The 24,740-nt window shown below is 41.1% G+C and overlaps 1 protein-coding gene across 3 annotated transcripts in view; it reads right to left on the bottom strand.

The window, feature by feature from the left end:
- Positions 1-24,374, bottom strand: part of LOC133455532 (WD repeat-containing protein 7) — a 115,666-nt gene extending 91,292 nt beyond the window's left edge. For 2 of the 3 annotated variants that reach the window (XM_061734611.1, XM_061734613.1), the window contains exons 1-15: positions 24,264-24,374; positions 21,012-21,183; positions 20,822-20,928; positions 19,158-19,236; positions 18,144-18,318; positions 16,595-16,671; positions 15,222-15,341; positions 14,972-15,117; positions 13,004-13,106; positions 10,703-10,841; positions 10,050-10,165; positions 8,918-9,050; positions 7,498-7,718; positions 6,177-6,372; positions 5,186-5,400 (exon numbers count right to left, since the gene is read on the bottom strand). In XM_061734611.1, the coding sequence (XP_061590595.1) occupies positions 5,186-5,400; positions 6,177-6,372; positions 7,498-7,718; positions 8,918-9,050; positions 10,050-10,165; positions 10,703-10,841; positions 13,004-13,106; positions 14,972-15,117; positions 15,222-15,341; positions 16,595-16,671; positions 18,144-18,318; positions 19,158-19,236; positions 20,822-20,928; positions 21,012-21,170 (1,986 nt within the window). In that variant the 5' untranslated portion in view covers positions 21,171-21,183; positions 24,264-24,374. The remainder of the gene's footprint in view (positions 1-5,185; positions 5,401-6,176; positions 6,373-7,497; positions 7,719-8,917; positions 9,051-10,049; positions 10,166-10,702; positions 10,842-13,003; positions 13,107-14,971; positions 15,118-15,221; positions 15,342-16,594; positions 16,672-18,143; positions 18,319-19,157; positions 19,237-20,821; positions 20,929-21,011; positions 21,184-24,263) is intronic. The other variant, XM_061734612.1, reaches the window with a different exon arrangement.
- Between the last annotated feature and the right edge of the window lie 366 nt (positions 24,375-24,740).

The raw sequence follows: 24,740 nt of genomic DNA, 5'->3' as shown, positions 1-24,740 counted from the left end.
GTGTGTGGTTATGTTATTCTGGAGAGGGATGGGATGCCACAGGTGAGGAAATAAAGGGGCAAGGAAGCATGAACAGGTGTACAGGTCCATGTGGGGGAAAGTAGTCATCATTGTTACCCATGGTGCATTGTAAACAGATGTATGCTAAGCCCATTTTAACGATTGTTCATTGTGTGATGGCCTGATTCTATATCAGGACTGAATATAAGTTCAGAAACAGGTATTTTTGCATCGGCTTTGCTCTACTACTAAATATTGCATCTGTTTTGATAGGTAATAATATCCAAAGTTGGGAACGTCTAAGCTTCCTAATGATTATTGCTTCAGCAGTGTTGACAGACATGTTCTGGGTTTCTTGTTTTTCCAGCAGACCTGTTACTAATGATTTAACTAGCAGGGAGTAACTGAAGGTGATGAGACAGATAGGCTGTAGATATCCGGTCCAAAGTGAAAATGGGAGGTTGGTCCAGTGTTTTAAACTGGTTCTCCATCCATCCATTATCTATACCCGCTTTATCCTTTGCAGGGTCACGGGGGTCTGCTGGAGCCTATCCCAGCTATTTTCAGGCGAGAGGCAGGGGTTCACCCTGGACAGGTCGCTAGTCCATCGCAGGGCCACATATACAGACAAACAATCAGACACACTCACACTCACACCTACGGGCAATTTAGAATCATCAACTATGTATGTTTTTGGACTGTGGGAGGAAACTGGAGTAACCGGAGGAAACCCACGCAAGCACGGGGAGAACATGCAAACTCCACACAGAAAGACCCTGCTGGGCCTGGGAGTCGAACCGGGGCCCTTTTGCTGTGAGGCAACAGTGCTGACCACCAAGCCACCGTGCTGCCTAAATCTGGTTCTATTTAAAAAAAAAAAAAAAAAAAAGGAGACCGAAAAGTATTCATAGACTCCAGGAAGCGATAAACACCCAAATAGGCTACTATGACGCTGACCTTTTGTCACCTTGTAACGTAAAACTTTTGTCAAAAATAAAACTATATATAAAAGGAAAACATTCATCTCTTGAACATAGCTAAATAGAAAAAAGCTCAAATATGGTCAATGTCAAAGCGCTGGTTCTGTCGCCACTGAAAACCTACTTAAATATATATCTACTTATGAGCCTGATTTTTAGATTTATGACATACTTATGATATTTCATTACTGTCTCTGTGTTTAACTGTTATAGATAGCTATAAATTCATTTATATCGTTAAAGTGTGACAGACACTTCAGACAAGTCTGCCTTTGAGGCACTAAAAAAAAAAAAAAAAAAAGAAACTGTCCCGTCTCTACCAGGCAGAAAGGGGTTTAAATGGCATTCCCTCTTCATAAGATTGTCTCTTTTTTCACATTCACACAAAACAAGAAGCAAATAGGACATGGCTGAATTAGAGATACTGTCATCCAGTGTGTAAATGTTAGCATGGCACAGGTAGCGGGCCATTATGGTCTGCGTACCTCTCTGAAACATCAGAGAATCTTTACTCTGTTTTTGAAGAGCAGATAAAACAAGGTGGTGAGCGAGATGTGGCCCACATTTCAAAATAAGATCATTCGAAACATTAAAATTGTTAGCAATATAGCAGTGTACGAGTACCTTGTGGTTACAACATTGACCTGCACCACATATTCATGCAGTAGTGTGGCTGACAAATGTTAGCTTACTCTCAAATTCACCCTCTTTTAACTCTGAATTTGGTCTCTGACAGCTGCTGATGGCGTGGCATTATTTTCACCTGCTTGTGTCCAACTGTGTCTGGGAGCTGCTTTGTACAGAGTAAGTGGAGCAAAGAAGGATTTAAGAGCCTTTCTGTGTGTGTGTGTGTGTGTGTGTGTGTGTGTGTGTGTGTGTGTGTGTGTGTGTGTGTGTGTGTGTGTGTGTGTGTGTAAAAAAGAAAGGGAATGACAGAAGAGGGAGGGGAGGGGGAGGGAGGGAGAGATCTGACCATCAAACAAAAGTCAGCTGTGAACATACGCAGATGATGGCTTGCTGACGTCACTGAGCAGAGTAGTTTGGTTTCATAGCCTGAGATTTCTTTATTCTTGTAACGTACCATAAGATGCCAAACACAGCACACACCGTTGCAAAGACGCCATCACAAAGAGTAGGACGTGATTTTCAACATAGTCTCAGTAGATATAGGGAGGAAATGACCAGAGAGGGAAGAAGAAAAGAGGATGTGCAACAAAGATACAGAAGAAATGTTAGACTTGCATGGATTTTCAGAAGAGTCGTAAACATGGTGATTATGGCAGGGATAAGCAGCAAGAATATTTTAACTGGTGAAATCACAAGGAAATAGCAGAACCCACACTGAACACAGTGGGATAAAGGGCTTCTGTTTGAAACTGTAAAACTGCAGCAATGGCTGAACTAAATGCTGTTAAAACACTAAATTATTCATAACATTTGTTTTCTCTGCAGAGACACCCATCTGGGCAGGGTTTTCTGTCAAGAGAGATCAGATAATCTAAGTTTGAAAAAGTTAAAAAGGGCCCAACACAGAAGATATCACTGAAGAGGTCACCAGGCTGCATGGTCTGAAGCTTTAACCTGTTATATCCTGGAGAGCCTGTGCTGATTTTTGAATACTGAAAAGAAAAACAATTTCAGCCATTAATTCTTCAATAGGCTGCTACTGTATATTACTTTCTCTGAAACATTCAATATTTTAAGATATGGTTGGTGTTGGCCACAAGCAAGAATAAGTGGTTATATATGGATGGATGGAGCATTATTTGGCAAACCAAGACCCAGACCTGGTGATTTGTGTGGTAATGATTTAGGAAGAGTTTATAGCACGTTAATAGCAAAAGTTTACAAAATGACAATTACGCCACAGCAACCACAACCTGTTAAAGGCCAAACATACTCCTATTTTAAACATCTAAATATTGTTCTTGAAAGTTCAACTCAGAAGAAGACATACTGGAGTTTCTCTTAACTAAATGATTTATTTATTATGACATTTAAGAACCTCCCTGAGAATGACAGTGCTCTCCCTTTCTTTCTCGCACGCACGCACGCACGCACGCACGCACGCACGCACGCACGCACGCACGCACGCACGCACGCACGCACACACTCTCTCTCTCTCTGACCTTTCATCTGTCTCGTGAAGCTTTTTAATTAGTCTCTGATTTCAGCCAGATGTCTGATCAAGATGTCCATTCTTTGTGCAAGAGTCAGTATGTGTGCGTTTGTAAAATGTAATTTCTTTAGTTTCTGAATAAGGAGAATGTGAAATAAGGGATTAAAAAACATAATTTGGTGATAAATGGACATCAGCATTCATAAGAAATCAGGTCTGGGCCGTGTCTTCTCCTAGTTTGTTTGTTCTGGTTCAAGAGTACAAAGCTAGCCTCGATAAGCGCGACACATCAGGCGTATTAGCCTGGGGCTGCACGACACCTACAAACTGAGACAGACTTTTTATAGTTTTGCGCTGTTCTTGTTTAGTTTTTTCATGTTCGGTAAGTTGACTTATCCACTCATATTGAAGGATTATCCAGTTACACAGGATTCCCACGGCAATGATGCGGCCACACGCGCCAGAGGTGTCCGAGGTCGTCGTCGTGGGGTTAGCCGTGCTTTCCAGAGGCGATCTACCGATCCTCGTCTCTGGGTGCTTTCATGTTCATCAGAACCGTAGGAAGATGGGAATATTTTGCAGATAAGACAGTAATGATGAGTTTTTTCCTTCATCGTCCTTTCATGCGCATTCAAAACTACCCGCTTTCGCTTTCTGACTGGCTTCCGTTTACAAGTTTACTAGCTCGGATCTTGCTGTGTAGCCGCACACCCCCAACAACTTTTGACGCAGGCAACGTGATCAACGTATCGCACACAACACATAATTCATTTCAGCAACGGATTACCTTGCCCCATTCAAAGTCTATAGAGACAAACGCGGACAATGAACCCAACACAGTGGCAATGTGAACCCAGCACTGGTGCTCAGGTGCACAAGTGCAGGAGGATTTGTAGTGTGACCTTGTAAATGCTCAGCATGCTTCCCACGCAAGGGTTTCAAACAGCAACGGCCTCGTTTATAATTCGCTTGGGATGAACTGACGCAACACACCGCTGGGAAAGGTGGGAGTCGTTGCCAGTCTAATCACTTGACTAATGGCATTTCTGATCTTGAGAATGATTGCCATGACAATTAAAAAGAGAACATCAGCCCTACACACCATCAAGTGCTAATGGACTACATTTCAGTTACCGTATTTTTGCGACCATTTTGCGCAAATAAACGTCTTTTTTTTTTTAATAAAATGTACAGCGCGCCCAATGACACAATGCGGCCATTGTATTATTGTAAGGCGGACGTAGTTGAGGCCACCATGAGAAGTTAAAGAGGGGAAGGGGGGCACGTGAATTGCTCGTGATTACCCGGCGGCGGCTCCAGGGCGGGACACCTGGAGCGGACGGGGAGACTCGTGCTCGCTACCGAGAAGGAGACACGACTCCCGGGGGGAGCTGCGCCGCAGAGGCGGGCCGGAAGGCCGGAGGAACCACCCGACCGAGCGGCAGCCGACGCTTCCCCGCGGGAGGGGACGTGAGGCTGCCGCTGGGTCGGCGGGCTCCGGCGTTTACTGTTGATAGATTGTAGATGCGTGGGCTGACGTGTCTGCTGGGCTGGACTGTTGGGCTGGACTGTTGTTCGAGCTTTCGCAAAAGCCGGCATCATTTCCGAGATGCCGCACAGCACTGAAAGTGACGCGGCTGCAGCGTGGCCAGAGAGCTGCGGGCTCGTGCCCGTCGCAGCTGATCAGTTCTCCCGGTCTCAGCTGATCAGCCTCGGATTAAGCCCGACACACTGAGTCCTGACAACTGTTGCATATTTGATTTAGTGCACCCGTTTAATGCAGAAACGGAGGATGAAGACTTTGATTAATGTAACAACTTAAATAAAGTACAATCAAACTAAGTTTTGCTCCCGCTCTATTTTTAAATACGCTCACTTGTATGCTTGTGTGTGTGTGTTGTGCGGCGCGCGCGTGTGAGTTTTGTACGGCGGCGCTCCGTGTGTGTAGACGGCGCCTTTTCAGTCGGTGCACCGTGTGTGGGTTTTAAATACAGAAATGACACACAAAACTGAGGGCGCGCCTTTCCACACGTCGCGCCATATGGTCGTCAAAATACAGTAATCCTGCCTTAGTGATCTTGTTTACCTTGTCAGCGTTGTCTGCCGCCAGCAGGTTGGTGGCTAGGGTCTGCAGTTTGTGCTGCGCCATGTTCTTCAGAGCCGCGAGGCTGCGGCGTGTCATCGCCTGCTTCAAGTTGACCGCAGAGTGGCTCAGAGCGTCCACGGTGGCTGGAGCAAGTTCGTCGCAGGCGTTCAGGATCTCCACTGCGGTTATACCCATCACACAGCGATCCAATGCTCCTGGAAACACAAACAAGAGAAGCATAAATTATTTTTATGTGCTGGTTGGTGATAATTTATACGATGAATCAGGAAAATAGCTAAACACTAGAAACATCAACCCAATCTTAAATAGGCAAACACTTCGACGTCAATCCAATCACGGCCACCTGCACATCAGCAAATGTATCTCCAACTGCTACTAAACTAAATCAAACTATTGATTACAAGGATGGCTAGATAAAACTGTTAAATATCAGTGTCGGTTAGTTTATAAAACCAAAAGCCAGAGGTCAAGCTTCAGTTTTTACTCCAAATGATTGATTTTATGATTAAGACACAGAGCATTTTCTGTCTTTGTTGAAGCTGAAATCATCTAGCAACTCAATTTGTGCTGAATATTTGAACTCTCTTGCATGGTTACAGATCCCAACCTGATAAGATTTGACTGTGAAGAAACCTTTCATAACTTAATGATAGCTGACCTGGGTATTCATGGAAGAAAAACTTCTCTAATGTGCAATATGGTGAGTGAAGTACAGCATTCTTTTTTGCGTCGAGACCAGTACCAATCAAAAGAAAACTTTCCCATGGGTTTGATGTAACAAACCTAAAGAGCCAATGCACTCAGCCTGCAGAATTCAAATAGCAGAATAAATTTGATAACATTAACACTCCAGTCAAACGTTACTGTTACATTTCCAACCTCGAGGACTGTGTCTGCAGAGTAATGGATCATTTTAGCTGTGTCTCTAGTTCCCGCTGCAGCATCCCTTGCCTGTTCACCCACTTCTCACCTGTATCCATCTGCCAAACGTAAACGGAGCCGTCAGTGCATCCCACCACCAGGTAGTCATCAGCCGGCCGCCACTTAATGACTTGGATGGGAAAAAGGTGCCGGGATGCCAGCATGATGCACTTCCTTTCCCTGAGGCTCAGCAAGCCCACGGAGTGATCGCTGGCCACGGAGCAGACGCAGTGCTGCACGCGGGTCTGTGGAGGGGAACAAGAGGGGATTCAGTAATCCAAATAACTCAAGTTACTTCACTGACGAGGGGGCAACACCGTACAGACTGATCTCACTACTACTTCTGAGCCCAATCATCTATTTTCAGGACTCTGGTGTCATGAAATTGTCTCATCATAATCAGCTGAAGCTAGCAACAACGTGACATGTATTTATCTATATGGTGAAGCCTTGACTCAAGGTTTCTCCAAAATGGACTTAAAAAAAAATTTACCTTGTTAATTTCATACTAGTTTGATGGCAAACACAACAAAACACTAGGCCTGTGTTGAAAAAAATCGATTTCCCAATTCTAAATCGATTCTCATATTAATTCCTTAAAATCGATTCATATGTCTAAAGATCGATTTTTTTTCTTTTATTTATTTATGTATATTTTTTTTCATCATTACATTACAACTTTTGGTTATTTTTTTTGTTTATCCCCAAAAAAGGAATGTTTTGTTGGACACGAGAATAACTGGTGCCATGGTTTTGCCTTTAAATATGTTTAAAGGTATGAAAACATTAAAGTGTTATAATTGCATAAATTGTCTATATTTCATTACTTTATATACTGTCTTGGGGTTACATTTGCAAAAAATGCTAAAAACCAAATGCTCAAAAATTAAAAACCAAAATAGACCGAAAATGGAACAAATAAAAACGGAATGTGGGAAAAAATAAAACTACTACTAATACTTGCTGTTTAATCTCAATATAATACTAGTAGTAATATTTTGCATAACTACAGTCATATAATTCATGCAACAGCTCAAAAAACAGTTTTAATAACACTAACCAAAATCAATATCAGAATAGAATCGAATCTTGATAATCGATTCTGAATCTTAATAATCAGAATCGAATCTTGACATTTGAATCGATCCCCAGCCCTACAAAACATCACCTGACAAAGTGATCAGATGTCAAGCAGCAGCCGACTGCTCTATTACCGATCAGGTTGTAGTTTCACTTTTCTAAAGCGAGTGAAAAAGCATCAGCATACTGTATGTAACCGAGTCATTGTTTAATGTCGGCAGCAAAACTGCCGTTTCCAGACACGGCAAATGAAGAAGAACAAAGACGAAACAAACACATTTTTGTCTTACGCTGCAGTTTTCCGGTGGAACGGTGAGTTGGGTGATCTCTCCCCCGTGCACACAGAAGATGTGCTTCATCTCTCCTGTGAAGATGTCCCACACGATGACGGAGAAGTCGACTCCTCCCGACACCAGCGAACGCTGGTCGTAGCGAGGGGAGATCTGGTAAGGATACAGGAGGCAGGTCACCTTGTTCCGGTGACCCCGCAGCGTCCGGTGGGGTGGCCAGCCTGCAGGAAAGACGGACAAAGTGCAAAGCTGGTGGAAGGAGGTGGAGTCAGATTATGACACGAACACATGGAGAGCTGCATCTGACCGGCTTTGCATGTTGAATCCTGAACCAGATAGCCAAGACTGCAGCCGTGCAACATAAAAAGAATTAGCGGTAGAGTTAAATTGTGGAAACAGTTTCACTCTCTGCAGTCTTGGGTAAAAGTGGGGCTGTGTTTGACTACTTTTGAATTTAGCCCAATATTTCATCTTAAAAATGATTTACCGTACCTCGCCTTTCTTGCTAACTATTTGCTCACCTGTGTAAATTAACAGTTTTGTTTTTTATTTTGACAAACTGTATTAAAACATTGAACCTAAAATAAAAATCACAGGAAAACTTCAAATCTGAGTAGGAAAACTTCGATATTTTTATACTGTGAAAATGAAAAACAGCTTAGAATGAAAATATAAGTGGAAATTTTTAAACTTGTGTACAAATGCAGCAAAAAAACAAAGTAAAGGACACTTTTACATTAAAATGCAAAATAAAATCAGGTGTCAATATATTTGATGTCCATCACGAGACAAAGGTTCACGCCACCTGACACCTCCAGGGTGCGTCTTCCCTCCTTTTATCCACCTGGATGCAGCATCTCAAAACTCGCTAATTCTGTCTCTCCTCAGCAACCAAATGCTGTACGTTGTATATAATTTTTTGATTGGTTGATGTGGGGCATTTTCCCACCCATAGAAAGAGCGGTTGCATGTCATTTATTTTCCTCTCTCTCTCTCTCTTATGCCTGCAAGCGCCTTCCTGAAAACGGCCCGTTTTTACAGTTTCTTACTCCATCAAACCACAACAAACATGATAGCATGCTGTATATCAGTTTTCATGACTGATTTTACTTGGCTTATCGGATTCGGCACAATTTGAAACCTTGCATCTAGTTTGAAGTTTGCGCTTTCGAGACAAGTTTAAATGGAGCCTAGGCAATACTGCGTCTCGCCGCTATGTCATTGTAAATCTGTCATGTGATTTAGACACGCCGGCGCGTCCATCAACTCTTGAGAGTTAAGAAGTAAAAACTCCCCCCTTAGCCCTTCATGTATGTGGAAAAACAGAATATATGTATAATATATTCACTGCTTCATCAGTTGTGGTTTAGATGATGATGACCCAGTTTGCGAACCCTGACCCCACCCGTCTCGCCCTCACCTCTCCGCAGCATATGCTCCCCTTGCAGCAGCTGAACTATGGCCGTCTGAGTGGCAGGAACCAGGACAATGCTGCCATCTTCTCTCCCACAGACCAAGCGGCCCTGCGAGGGGATGTACACGCTGGCCGTCACCTGAAAGACACCGAGGACACAGTGACTCAGCGATTCAGCAACACAACCATAACCAGCCATAACAGCAATCAGATGAGTCATGAGTCAGAGTTAATAAAGAATATCCAGCAGGCCAAACTTTCACAGGCTGCGAAAAGATGCTCGGCATATTTGGAAAAAGCAAAAATCATATTGTCTGCATTTTATTTTAAAAATAAAAATATTGAAAGGGTTCCAGAATATAAATATCTCGGTATTTGGCTGGATCAAAAACTCACTTTCAAGCATCATATCACCGTACTAGTTACAAAGCTGCATCAGAAAATTGGGTATTTTTATAAATACAGATAAAATTTTCCTATGTCCTGCAGAAAGCGGGTTATTGAGGCAGATCTTCCTGTCAGTTCTGGATTATGGTGATGTTATTTATCAACACGCATCTGCTTCCACCCTAAAATCACTTGATGCTGTTTATCACTCAGCTCTAAGATTCATCACTGGTGACAGTTATTCTACTCATCACTGCATCTTATACGAAAAACTTGCGTGGACTCCCCTTTCTGTCAGACGTGATAGACATTGGTTTCTCTTAGCTCCTTACTGAGGTGGTATAATGGTAGATACTCAACCCGCTCCTCTGATTTTCTTATGCTGGAAGTGTCATGTCCACGGACTGAATTGGGAAAAACTACATTTAGCTACTGCACGGCTAACAGTTGGAACATTTTGCAACATGCATTGAAGTTGGAAACGTTTGTGCAGCTTGGTCAATTCAAATCCTTAATTGCTGACCATTTTACCCATGTTTGTAATTGTTTTTAATTTTATTGTATTATTCTTTTTATATGGTTGTTGTACATTCGGCATCATTGTAAATGAGGGCTTGCTCTCAATGATTTCTCCGAATTCAAATAAAGGTTGATGATAAATTTAAATGCTTTTCATATTTATTTAGATTTTATAGGCCTACATATCCATCTGTCATATATCTCCTTCATGTTTTGTCATTTGTGTTTGTACCTTGATAGGTTCTTCTTTGCCAGGAAGGTTGCTGAGCTGGTCGATGATCCCGGCAGAAATGGGCTTCAACTTGTCAAAGGCTTCCTGGAGGCTGACGGTGGATGACGCCTGGAGATCTGTACACAGAGGAAAGAAAAACACAGAGACTAGTCCGTCAAAAACATAATTATAAAGCACACAGCTATGGATTTTCTTTTTTATTTATTGTGCATTTTTAACATTGGTGATTTTCTGACAGAATTCTTGCTAGAGCATTTAAATCACACCTGCCTACGACTTTTGCACAGCTTTGTGCATGTATGTCAAGAAAAAACAAAACCTTTTGTACATTGATCCATATTTACCAAGACTACTACTATTATACCTAACATATGACTAGACTGGTAGCAAAGTTGAAAACATCATAATTGGACATTTAAGAGCACTCTTTTTAATGCTGAGCAGTAGGGGAGCTGTGGAGCAGCGGTTCAGGTGACGGAGGGGACACCTCCCCATATAGCTGGGCTCAAGAGATAAGACAGAAAAAGGAAGCAGTTATACATGGTTTCAATGTATTGCTGAACATTTATTGTCAAGACAATTGTGAGATCATCATGGGATCACACTGAAATGTATTTTTTGTGATTAAAAAGAAGAAAGAAAGTTTCCATTACCTGTAGAAGTAATTGAAGGTGGAGAGTCTGGGATGCTCCACAAGGACAGTCTGCCTGCTGAGTCTCCCTGGATGAGGAGCTTGTGAAAGGGCTCTCGCCGGCCAAAGAAAAACCGTGTCACAGGAGGACAGATGAGGAGCTGGAAGAAGTCAGGGGGCAAAAAAAAAAAATGAAAAAAAAAGACGGGTCATAATCTGAAAAGTAGCAGCCCCAAATCACCCCAACGTCTGCTGGAGGAATTGTATCTTCATATCCTCCTCTTAAAGATGTAACAGAGAACTGGATGATGTGAATTAAGTTTAACAGTCAACTAAAACAGAAACTACTATCTGTGCTCTTCGGCTGTCTTAAACTGCAACAACACAAACAGCAAGCGAAAGAAGGGCAGCCTTCCGCTTCTTCTTCGGCACGTGGGCATTTATGATAAGTTGTCGTACCATGACATTTATTATGCACACTTTTATTTCCAGCCACACTCCTCATACTTCTGCGGGGCAAACAATAGCCCCTTTCACACAGAGATTCCGCAATATTGGTGTAAAGAAGTCCTGCCAATACGCCGCCTTTGTTGGTTCACACAGAACCATACAACGCCGGCATAACGCCGCTCCCGTCTGTAAATTCACACAGCATGCCGGCGTTCCGCAATCAGAGGCGTGACGACAGCGTCAGCGTCTAGTGGCATGCCGGCATGCCGGCTGTGTCATTCACACAGACCCCGTTTCGGCTCTGTGACTACCTCCGCTGCCGGCTTATTGGTGGGGCCACTTGGCCCCCCCATTCCGCCTCCGTGACTTTCACACAGAACAGCGAGGCGGCTTAAAGGCGCAACGTTCCCGCCTCGAACTGGCTGTGTGAAAGGGGCTATTGTTTTGGGGTCTCGTTCCTTGGTGGGGTACAGTTAACTTGACTGCCCAGGGGGGTGTTTGTCACATTACTGGAGAAACGTGTTGCACATACGTCCCAGATGTTACTGATAATGTGACCCATGTAGTCCCATCTTAACAGTCTCCTACAGGCCCAAAAGGACTGGGACTCCTCAGAAGGCTGGGCGTTGGATGCGTGGCAGTGGTTGATGTCAGGCTCCAGGTATTCTGTGATGCTGAAACTGTGCTTTCTATTTTTTACTATAATCTGTATGATTTTTGTTCTGCTGTGTGAGTCCATGTGTACGTTGCATGATTATGAGAGCAGTTAATGCTTCTTTCACGATGGCCCCAGATCTTTTTACTGCCCCAGCAACTTCCCTTCCAGATATAAACTGGCCGGCAGGTCCGATCTGTTCGGAGCACAGTCCAGAAGATGAACTGTGATTATTTTAAATTGTTCTGTTATATTTGTAGTTTAGTGGGTTCTAGGTTTTTTTCCCTTAATAAAGGGTTTTACCTATAGAGAGAGTAGTTAATCACTAGTAAGTCTTTTACAGACATTTGTCATTCTGGGGTCTGATGAGGTATGTGGTGCTGCATCTTTATAGGGATTCTATGAACTTTGCAAACACCCTTTGCGGTGTAGTAAATGAGAAAGAAAAAAAAGGTGTGGAGTGTGATGGGAAAAAGTGCTTCCCATACTCGATGAAACCCAAACTGCTGAAACTAGCACTCTGCCCAAGGATTAGCGGTGGGAACACCAATGTTTTGTCTACCAGATCATCCTCTCTGCTTTAATATCAGTATGCTCCTCTGTTTCAATGTCATTCTGCATCTGTATTTTCTCACCCTTTTGGATGCAACTGTTTAATTAAATCTATCAAAATCTGGATCATCTCTCAAGTCTTATTCTTGGTAACTTAATACACTCAGTTTTCAGTCCAGTTATTCACCTAGTTGGAAAGAACATGTTAAAAGAGGTTTAGCAGGTTGTTCCACAACAGGAAGTTTGATTTGGACCTCCAGTTTAACGATAGAAACCAGCTATTCTGCATTTCAATAGCATGTTCAAGTCTATATTTTGATTGTATTATATTTCATAAAATCTAATTGTTATATTTCCAAGTATCCTCACAAAGTAAAGTGCCAAAGACAGACCTTATCTATGCTCCAAATCTTTAGAAATATTAATCAGGTCAGTATTTATAATAGTTTGCAGAAAACTGTACATTGGACTCTTCAGTTCAGAGTATTTACACAAAACAATGTTACAGACACATGTCAAATACAGTATTACTTAGAGAATCTTCAAGTTTTAGATGGATATCTTCAGCAGGGGTGTGCTTTGAAGACTTTTTCTGAGCGTTTGTAAGCTTCTCATCTCTATCAAAAATGCATTTTCAAACGAGGAATGCCAAAGCAGGACTCTTACCTGTTTGTCTGAGAGGTCAGCGATGCTATAAATGAGTGGAGGGATGGAGCCTTCGTTGGTTTTCCCAACGTCACTACGGAAATGTTCATTGCCAGGCAAACAGCTGAGGAAAAACATAAAAATAAATAAAGATTTGAGTTTAGCATTGCACTGGCTCCATAGATCTGATGTTCACACGTCATATGACAAGCAGCACATTTACTTGTGCTAAAAAAGATTTGTTAACGTCACAATCAGACTAAAACCTTAATTTCCAAATGTATGTTTGACCTGCAGGTGACAGCAGAGACCAATACAGATAAAAAGAAAAAACAGTGGTGTACAAAATGAGCTACAAGTCTATCAGTTCCCCACTGTGGACAGCTAACAGGTAAGAGGTCCAACCTACAGTAAAACCCAGTTTTAACCAAGCCGACCTGATCCCTGGTCCTTTCAGCCTCAGTAGGACCCACTGACTGAGTAAACTACCAATCCACACCACTCTTGGTTTGCCGACTGCCAAAAAAAAAAAAAAAAGATGATGAAGAAGAGGAGGAAAAAAGACCAACATTGCTGAGAGGGTTGCCCCATGTCAGTTTGATGTTTGCGTGCATGGCACTGGGGGCAATGAAGAGAATAAGACACAACTCGTCCTTGCAGAGGAAACATCCAGTTGGGCCCAGTCCCAATCCCCCCACTACCACTACTTTTCATCACTACCCCTAAATTTTGCGCATTCCCGTGAGGGTAGTGGTGTCCCAATTCCTCTTTTCACTTAGGGGTAGTGAAGAAAACGAGGGTAGTGGCTATGAATCTGTCCCTACGGATCGAGGGATTTCAGATGCTGACTAGGATCTAGGGCCAGAAAAACTTCCCGGAATGCTTTACGTCGTCATTTGCGGACTGAATGAAAAAAAAAAAAAAAACATGGCGGACATTTCTAATTTTTAGTTAATAAAATCAATATTTTGAGTTAGTTTCTGCATAAAAATGCGTTTTGATTACATTTCTAGCGAGAAATATATATTTTACTTTTATAATATTCACTCAGTGAATGTACATAATCACTCGTTTGCCCGTTGTTGCGAAGTCTTTTTCAAACCTCGCCAGAAGAAAGGCTGATTTATGGTTCCGCGTTACACCAACGCAGAGCCTACGGCGTAGGTTACGCGGCGACGCGCGCTGTACCCTACGCCGTAGGCTCTGCGTCGATTTAACGCGGAACCATAAATCAGCTCCGGAGCCGGCAGGCATCATCATCCCGAAATTTTCTGAGGAAATTTCTTAACAGGCGTAGCTACAACTGTTAGATTTCATCTATTAAACCAACATTTATCTTCCTAAATGATTTATTTCAGCCAGCGGTAATTCTCCACAGAGCTGCAGGTTTCTCCCCGGGACGACGGCGCAGGTTGACCCGACCGTGAGCTGCTGCTGCTCCGAGCCGGCGGCTCTTATCTCCAAAAACATCGGGTCAAATTTCTTAACAGGCGTTATTTGGATAAACTGAGTCCAGGTTGGGGATCTTAACAGTTACTTTTACGCCTGAAAAAATATTAAAACTTAATAAAGTGGCATATTAACAGCGCTACAGCTGAAATTAAAACAGCTTTTGGCTCTCAGCTTCCTGATAGGGTGTGACGTATGTGCAAACGTAACTACGCAGTCGCTTACGTACCCGAACGTAAACACGCAGTGACGTAGCAAGCTAAATTTAGGGGTGGTGCTGAAAAGTAGAAGTAGTGGGAATATTGGGACAGGGCCCTGGGAAGATTACAAGTGCCCTAAAATCTGTGGCTTCTTTTTTAGGGGTAGTGGTGGTGAGGGAGGGCTAGTGGTAGAAAGTAGGGGGTGTATTGGGATTGGCCCTAAGACACAACTCGTCCTTGAAGAGGAAACAGACAGTTGAACATCTGCTGCCTACCAAATATCCAGTCACACTGAGGCAACGCTAACTCCCACAAAGCAGTTTTCAGAGGTTGTGTTTACCTGGCTGGCAGCTTGTAGACATAACTGCAACCCTCCTCAGTCCAGATGATGACCTTGTCTGCTGCAATGAACTCTCCTCCAGTCCAGGACTGGTCATTATCACTTTGCACAGAGCAGAGCAGAGAGTAGTCCCCTGCATCAAACACCTGAGACACGCACAAACAGAAGAGAATTACACACACTCGTTCCTGTCAGCTCTGCACAGGATATGCACAGGATGTGCAAATGGAGAGGTACTTCAGGTTCTTACCCTCCAGTACTTGGAGCAGACGACAAGCAGGCTCCTCTGTGTGAAGGTGCAGAAGGCAATGCTCTGGCAGCCCTGGCAGTAGATGGGTTTGGACTCCTCTTCAAACACAGGGTCCAGGTCCTGAACACACACATATTGAAAGGTACAACGTTAACTAAGAAACAGGCCAATGCTGACTGCAAACAAAAGAAGATAAGAATCATTTTAATTATTATTTCAACTGTATTTACACAAGTGTATGTTAGCACTGCCTTTAACGCTCTGCGTTCACTCCCAGTTAATACTCTTTGTAATGCAGGGCTGATAGTACTGAGCCTGGACTTTTTCCCAGGGGGGCAGGGTGGGGGTGCTATACATGTGACGCACTTTTAACACGCAGCATATAACATTATTTGAAAACATTCCTTTTAACTGACTGGGCGGATTACGATCTTGTGGGCCCCTGGGCCCAGATGACTCAACAGGCTTGTGTGTATAACCCTATTATGCTGTCATTAAAGAGGCTCCATGACAAAATGTTGAAACAACAGCCCCTTAAATGATAGATTCTAGAGAATTTTGTGGAAATAAATGGACAAAATTCAGACATTACATGAACAAACCCAATGCGAGCCTATAGAGGGAATGCACATGACATCACAGATGCAACTTCACAGCCGGTTACGTCCACTGAGTGGCAGAAAGACTGAGTGTCAGAAAGACTGAGTGACAGAAAGACTGAGTGGCAGCGTAGACTTTCAGTTTGAGCACACGAAAACATCTAAAACGGGAAAGAGCTGTTGTGCGATCGACTGTACTCATAGATTTAACAAGAAATCGTAGTTATCATTTTATAGACTGACGAAAAATAAGCTTAAGAAAGACAAATGGATCGCTGCAATTCACAGAAACAACTCGATTCCAGTCACCCAAACGTGGATTTGCGGCTCCCATTTTGTATCAGGTAATGTTGGATTTTTGGGTAGCTAACGTTAAACGGTCAAATCATAAAGTTCGGTGTCCTCATCACTTTAATTTCTACAACAAATCCTGCCTTGAAGTCGGACCAAGCGTCAAGACTTTTGTACGCCTTCAAGCTTTGCTTCGTGTATTTCCCCGGCGTAGAAATTAAGTACATATAAATATCAGGAAACTCGATTCGTGGCCAAATATTAATGTCCATGGACCACTGGTTCTTGGGGTAACTGTACGGGTCACTGTCAAGTCCAACTGACGCTAATTTAAGCCCATAATCGGCTGTTATCCCGTCTTCTCCACTAGTTGCAGCCATTTTTGCCACTCAGTGCGAGTAAGGGGGCTGGTCCAGTGAAGTGACGTCAATGCAGACCCTCTTTATTACAGGAGCATCTCAAATCAACAGTAATTGTGTGTACCTGCATCCTGCTGACCTCAGCTGTTATGATCCAGACCTTCAAAATGCCCGTCACTGACACGGCCACAACAGTGTCCTCTGGAGAGACACAGCAAATCAAAACAAGCCGTTTATATGTAAGATATTACATGCTATCATTTAACATAACAGTCCAGCATGATGACTTTACATATCAAAATACTAACAAGTACATATGAAGTCTCAGCAGAAAACTCCAAAAGCCATGGAGAGGCTCATTGAGAAGTAATCATCCTGATGCCTTATGACCCAGTAAAAGTGAGTGGTGGTGCCTTTCTCTACAGAGAAGCAGGTCTGTGTTTGTATTTCTCTCATTTCTTCTCATTTTTCTGTGTTAAATTCTATTTCTCTTGTACTGCATTGATGACTATATTGACTAATATCATTCAGTGATACACACAGCTGTTCCTTTAAGCAAGGTGACTTGAATATTAGTATAATTTTAGAACCAATTTAAATTTTAAGCTGTACAAATGAATCTATTTGTCTTAACTGCCCAAATAATCAAACACATCCCTGCAGATGACAGCTCAGCACAGACAAATAACAGAAGTTGGTTCTATGTCTAGTGTCTCGTTCAGAGGCTTCTTCAGATTGGCTACAGTGGTAGCAGGAGATCCTTCCTGCACGCAGCAATAAACCTTAACAATTAACTTTGAAGAGACCTAAATGGTGACAACTGCAACAATGAATGTCCCTTCAGGCATTAATTAAGTATTTTTAAATTTGAATATATACTTTTATAATGCAACTGAAGCATTTGGCCTCCATCATCACTGTGTTGTGAATTCTCTAATAAAAACTTTTTTATTTGTAAATTTACGTGTAAATCATATATTTCAACTTACAGGAAATTAGGTTGCTAAAGAAGCCATACCAAATACAGCCTTGCTTAATTTTACTATTTATAATGGAACATCTATTGTTAAACATGATAAAAGCTGATTACAACATGTCTCTAATTTTTTGTGCAAGCAAAAAACTCCAAACACGTAAAATGCTTCAAGTGGGAATATATAGTTTTATATTAAAAAGGAAAACTGATGAAAATAAAAACAAATGCTAAATAGTTAATAAATATTACCGAGCTAATGGGTCAAAGCCACTCGTGCGTGTTTTAAAAATCATTTGACAGCGTCAGAGTTGTCACTTGGGAAATAAAATAAATGCAACAATGATGCAACACTTTTTAATGAACAAACCTCCAGACTACCTCTTTAGATCGAGTGCACTGGAGTTCAAAAATGTTATTTTCATACTGGAGACACCACCCTACTACGTTTTGTGGAGGTCAAACCTTCATTCATGTGTGCAGATGCCAGTTTAAAGAGTGGTTATGTATCATCTTGTGGAGCTGAGATAACACTGGTTACCCAGATTGCTGCAAATAAGTAACCAATCCACTATTAGGTTTTAGTTTGGATGAGTATCCAAGTATCCATCTTTTGGACAGCCCTAAACAATATCTGTAAAATGTAAATCATGGATGCTCCAATAGAAAAACAGATCCAATGTCCATCAATGTTGCTCACCTTGAGTGCGATGAGATCGAATAATGCTCATGGAGCTGATCCAGTCAGGACAAATCTTAGATACCAGTGAGTAAAGGACTTCCAGGCTGGTGGCGTCCACAACAAGGATTTCAGGATAATGGCCATTACAAAGCAGCCGCCCCTCCTTCTGAGTGCCAATGGTAAACTGATAGAACTGATAGAGAGGGAAAAATGGGACAAAAACAACTGGTTAAATCAGTTCTTGTAGCTCCCAACTTCTTGCAGCTTTCTGCTTCTGTCATCCTCTCACAGCAGAGTTTTTAATTGGGTTCTCCCAGTATTAGAGGCAGTAAAGGAACCCCACAGTATGAAAAATCATGCTTTGTTCTTGTAGGTATGATGTCACTTCCAGATATCCTGAGGCGCTTCATTTCAAACGAGCTGCACTTTAACTTCCTCCTACACTTCAGACCACAGATTTTGGAAACATTATTCTTACTTTTTTGAGCCCCTCAATAGTGATGTCTGCTTTAATTTTTACCAAAGAAGCTACAAGTTCATGCAAGCTGAAAAGACCAGAAAATGATAACGATCTTGACAATCTTCAGAAGATTTGGTGCTGTTTTTTCCCCAATCCATGCAACAATTTATTTGTACTTTTCTTTGCTGCTTTTCAACGGGTTTGTCTTTGTAGTCTTTCCAATCATCATAGGAGGCTCACTAGTTTAACCTATTGTTCAGTTAACTTGGACTTTAAATGCAGTTATTCTGAACTTTCATAATGAGTTCTGCATTTATTTCTGAACACATTTTAAATTATGTTCTTACAGTTGTAAGGATGATTACCAATATATTTCAAGTAAATATTCTAATTTAGCAAAAAGCCATTTCTCTTGAAAACATCAGTTAGATAAGCCAAGGATTGAGCGCAATACAAATTTAGCTGGAATCAGGTGAATGTGACATTAGCAACATCACTCCTTTATTTCCTTATATTAAATTTAGCCTGCATTTAAACCCAAAGGAAAAGCTGCATGTGAGCATCTGACTTACCTGCATGCCAGTGTGAGCACAAGCCAGCTTGGTGAACTCAATACAGCGTCCATCATTTACATCCCAGAGACACATCTCCCTGAAAAAAATCAATAAATCAATCAATAAATGGAAAATTGTCTCCAACTAAGAGAAAATTATCTCATCTCTTTGAATGTTTTTACACTTACTGAAACTAACAAGAGCATTTAACAAAGTATATTGGTTAAAAAAAAAAAAAAACCTTCAACAAAGCAATAAACTTGTTCATATGACTTTGTTATCAAACTGAATTTAAGATGTATACAGTACAATTTTGTATGTCTTATCCCACAACGTACAAAAGGGACAAAACTCAAAAATTAAAAAAAAATAAATAAATTGTATGAAAGTGTCATTTGGGGTAGAAAGGAGGTTACTTTTACTAACAAACGGTTAAAATAATACTCCAGAGACAATCATTTCTTGTCATGCCGGACAGGGAACGGCCAGCTTCAGACAGCCAATGGCTTTAGACCAGGGGTGTCAAATGTGCGGCCCGAGAGAGGTTTTCATGCAGCCCGCGAGAAGTTTCCAACGCAAAAAAACGAAATGTTAATTTACTAAAAAGGAAGGCATAAATAATTGCCATGAATCCCAGCATATCCGATAATATATTTCTTCTACAAATCCATCGTTATTCCACAAATAGAGCAGTTTTCGACATTTTTTTAGTTTTCTAGAATGCATTTGCCGATTTTATTTCTTTGTAGACGGTCGTTTATTTTTATTAACTGACTACTATTATATATTTTCGCAGGAAAAATATCACTGCTAAAAAAGAAGATTGAAGATATTTATTCAGAGAATTTCAGTTTTGAATACGAGGATAGTGACAAAGTAAAACAGTTAAAAAAGAAGTGCTGACTTTTTCGGCACACTGGCGTAAATATCCACGCCAATTTTTAAAAATAAATACACTTCATTGTACTGGAATAATCTCTAAATCACAAAGAAACACTCGGATGTAATGAGAAAGATTTTGCTTTTAATTAAATTTCCTATAAAAAAGCTAAATATATAAAAAACAAACTTGTTTCTGTTTATCTTTGTAAAATGATATTAAAAGTATCTTACATAACTTGAAAAAAAAACGAGAAATTTCAAGAAAAGATCCTGAAGAAATATATTTTACATAATTAGAGTGTAAACAAAGTGCATATTTCCTCTAAAATTAACTAAACTGATATTGGATTAGATAACAATAGTAAAAAAAAAAAAGAATTAGAGAAAACATTTTCCGCACCGCTTTTGTTATTTTGAGCATGCGGCCCGCGAGAAAAAAATTGGTCAAATCCGGCCCGCCAAGCAAAATGAGTTTGACACTCCTGCTTTAGACGGTCAATAACTCTGCAAGATGGGACAAACTCACAAAAGCTCTTTTTTTAAAAGAATTATTCAATTAATTATTGAAGATGTCCATCTGCTATCTCAAATATAAACTGACACGAATCAGGTTAAGTTGGCAGATTAATTCACCAGGGCGATGAAGCCCAGTTAAAGGGACCGTTGTAACAATCAACAACAAAAAACAAACCTGTGTGATCAAGTTTCAAAGATCCGGAATCCAAAGTATATGTTTAATAACATGTTCACTGGAAATGCCAAATAAATGACTAATATGTGCACAATAAAAACTTACTCACCCACTCTCAGATGCACTCACGATGTGCTGTTTGTCACTGGACATGCATGCTTTGGCCAGACAGGTGATGGAGGCTGTATGACCAAACAGCATAGCCCTGGGACAAATCTGAAAGATAGAGGAAATGAACAAAAGCAAAGACACAAACATGTCGGCGAATCACCACCCTCATCATCATCCCTGCAACATACCTGCAGCTCAGGCGTCATGTCCCAGAGACAGATTTGTCCATCATGGCAGCCAGTAATAATGGTGCTGAAGTCATCCATCACCAGTAAGCTGCTGATGCAGTGTGTGGGAGCCGTACGGCTCCACAGCACTATAGGGAGTACCAGGTTATTACCTGACATTATGGTGATGTGTCTGGAAGGAAGGACAGACGGTTAGATCGAAGTAAAACTGATGTGACCCTTATCTTAGGACACTGTCCATGTATCATGTACCAGTGGTCACTGAAGCAACTTCAAACTGACAAATGATAATAAATACCGTATTTTCTGGACTATAAGCTGCACCTGCATATAAGCCGCATCCACTCTATTTAAAAAAAATATATATATGCAAGCGGCAGATATTTATGTTGTTAGATTAGATATTTACTACATGTACAGAAGGATTTTGAACTGTAAATGATGTACATGTTTGTACCTAAATAGATCCTTTCCTAACAGTGTCTTTTAACACGGCAGCAACTTTGCTGATTAAAACGGGACAGAACCAAGAGAAAATAACCGGTATTTATGTATCTATCTATCTGTTTGAAATCTGCTTCTACCTACTTCTATCTGCTAAAGAAGAAGTAGCGTATTCTTCTTTGCATTTATTTTGTCTTAGTTTTGATTCTAATTCCGGTTAGAGCGCCCCGAGCAGTGGAAGAAAAATCCACAGAATTGCCGCACCTTTGTATAAGCTGCATGGTTACAAAACATATGAAAAAAGTAGCGGCTTATAGTCCAGAAAATACGGTAATTTCCTGAAGACTGACTAATGGAATTACTTTTGAGTTGGGCTTCAACACAATTGTTTAAAACAAAAAAACAAATAAAACCATCCTTGGCAAATTACTTAGTACACCCAGCTTAATATTTTGTTGCACAATCATTTGAGGCAGTCACTGCAATCAATCAATATCTGTAACTCTCAATGGGACTTCTGCCCCTGTAGACAGGTGTTTTTACCCACGCCTCATGAGCAAACTGCTCCAGCGGTTTGATTTAGATCAGAGCTCATAGAGGGCCACTTCAGAATCATGCATTGTTTTGGTCTTAATCATTCTTTGGGTCATTACCACGGTGAAAGACCCATGACCTGCAACTGAGACCAAGCATGCTGATACAAGACAGCACATTTCGCTCCAATGCCTTGATATTTTGAGATTTCATTGCACCCTGCACAGATTCAAGATACCCTAAGCCGGACGCACCAAAGCAGCCCCAAAACATAAGCAAGCCTGGTTCCCATGAGATACAGTCTACTTTTTTTTTATTCTACATTTCTGCAACTATGAACATAACGCTGAAGTGACTTTCCAAAAAGCTCCGGTTTTGTCTCATCGGTCAAAAGAACTTTCTCCTTCACAACTAATTTGTCCAGGCCAGTTTCCTTAGTTTGATTTAAGGATTCTGTTTTATCGTCATTCACAAGCAATGCCTGGTTTTGAATAGCTAGCTTTTAGTAAACTATAATTTATTGTATCATAAATGAGGATCTATGTGATGATGATGACATCCAGCGTCAGTGCTGTCAGCTCTATGCTCAGGCCAATATGCTGGCCCGTAGATTCCATATGTGCACAGCTGATGTTATTATCCTTTATTTAACCAGGTAAGACTCATTGAGATTAAAAATCTCTTTTCCAAGAGCGACCTGGCCAAGAGGGCAGCATAAGTTACAACAGAAAACACAACAAAAAACAACAAACAGCAATCACACACTGTAGTCAGGAACACAAATTACATACAACATAAACGGGTCCATATAATTTGAAAACTTTTTGGCACCATTTGAATTAAAAACAAGCACATTGCCCGAGAGAACTAGTTTCTCGATCCTTTTAAATTGATCGAAATTCCCCCAGAGTGATCAGTTCAGGTAATCTCAGATCGTTCTGTATGTCATTCCATGACCGGGGAGCAGCGTAACTGAAGGCTTTTTTCCCAAGTTCAGTGTTGGCTCTAGGAACGAACATGTGCAGAACGTCCTGTGAGCGTACGCTGTAAGGATTAGAGACTCTACACATGTAAGAACACAAATAAGAGGGAACCAGCCCAACCATGTTAAGGTAAATCTATTCAGAGCCTATTCTACACTTCTTTACACAGCTCACCTTTGGTGTAATTATACCACCAAAGCCAAGCTAAAGAAGTTGCAGGTAGCATATAATGATGCGTTCAGGATCCTCCTTAAGCTTCCAAGATGGACAAGTGCAAGCACTTTATATTTGTTAATTGTTATGTCCCCACCTTCCATGCTCTGCTGAGGAATTTTATGTTTAAATGTATGTGTCGACTCCATCAGTAAGACAATTGTCTAATAACTGCACTCACTAACATCAAACGGAGTGATACAAGGTACACATCTGGACTACGGAAACATTGATGTTTGCATGTATTTTAATGTGTGACCTGTAATTTTTATGTATTTTATATGGAACCTTTTGAGTCTGTAATAAAGTATTCATTCATTCATTGTTACCGTTGTCATTCAAGTTATTTATGCAACCATGAGGGATGGTGTTTGTTTATTGGAAGGGTACCAAGGAGTTCGCCCACTTGTGTAGGTAATGTGACTGCAACCGAGGTGCTGGTTTGGTGGAGATAATTTACTATTCAAGCTTTGTAACATTATCTAGTTCAGTCACATGCCAATCGTGACGTCAGGTTCCACCTTAATCAACAACATTAATCCATTCAAATGTTATGACTTATCATTTCACCGCTATAATTGTGTTGCTGCAGTTTGGCACATACACATCATCAATGAAATACAAAGATAGATGGTTACTGTATCTGTGACTTAAGTTGAAAAAAACAAAACACGCTCAAACGTCAATGATTCAGCTGCTTCAGTGAATCCAACACCTTTGGGTTTAGGTGGGTTTAAATTCAATATCCCCTATTGTACCGTGTAAAATGCATATACCAAATAAAATGTCAACTGCATCAGTTCCTGACAATGTTATAAATCCATCTACTGAACACATCATTTATCTGTTAAGCCTGAATTATGGTTACACCAACGCAGAGCCTACGGCGTAAGGTACGCGGCGACGTGCACCGTACGGAGTGCGTCGGTGTAACGCGGGACCATAAATCAGCCTTTACTGACCATCGGACGTCAGAGGACAGATTAGCTCTACTGCGCTAACGGAACCAACGAACCACACTTCAACACCGGGTTAGTAACGGCACCTAAACATGCTGGAGAAACCTCTCCATACGTACCAAATACACAGGTCCTAGTCGGACATATCCGTCTCACGGATAACTTAGATAGATATTTTCTCCTGCGGCGTGTCTTCCTGCCCGCGAGAGCAGCCAGCCGTTCGGTCAGCTGATTGCGTGTCGTCACATCCGGTCTCAAAAAATAAGATAAGTAAAATGAAATCAATTTAATCACTGAATCGTCACTTTTAGAATGGAAGAATTGAATTAAAAAAACTATAGATTAGCATTTGACTAAATATATTATCTGTTTTTTTATTTTCAAACAAGATTCCATCCATCACATGTTAAACATTACTGAAAATCAAAATGAATTTTATTTTATTTTATTTATTTTTTATTATTATTTGTGCTAATATTTGTTTGTGGTTTTAGATTAAAAGCGTGTATACATTTTATCAAGATGTTTAACTGTAAGTAATGTCATTGAGAACTGAAAAAATAAATTATAAATCTCTTGTTTGGAGTGGGGGCGGA

Source organism: Cololabis saira, chromosome 11 (assembly GCF_033807715.1).
Source record: "Cololabis saira isolate AMF1-May2022 chromosome 11, fColSai1.1, whole genome shotgun sequence".
Classification (NCBI taxonomy): domain Eukaryota; kingdom Metazoa; phylum Chordata; class Actinopteri; order Beloniformes; family Belonidae; genus Cololabis; species Cololabis saira.
This window is presented reverse-complemented; position numbering and strand designations above follow the sequence as displayed.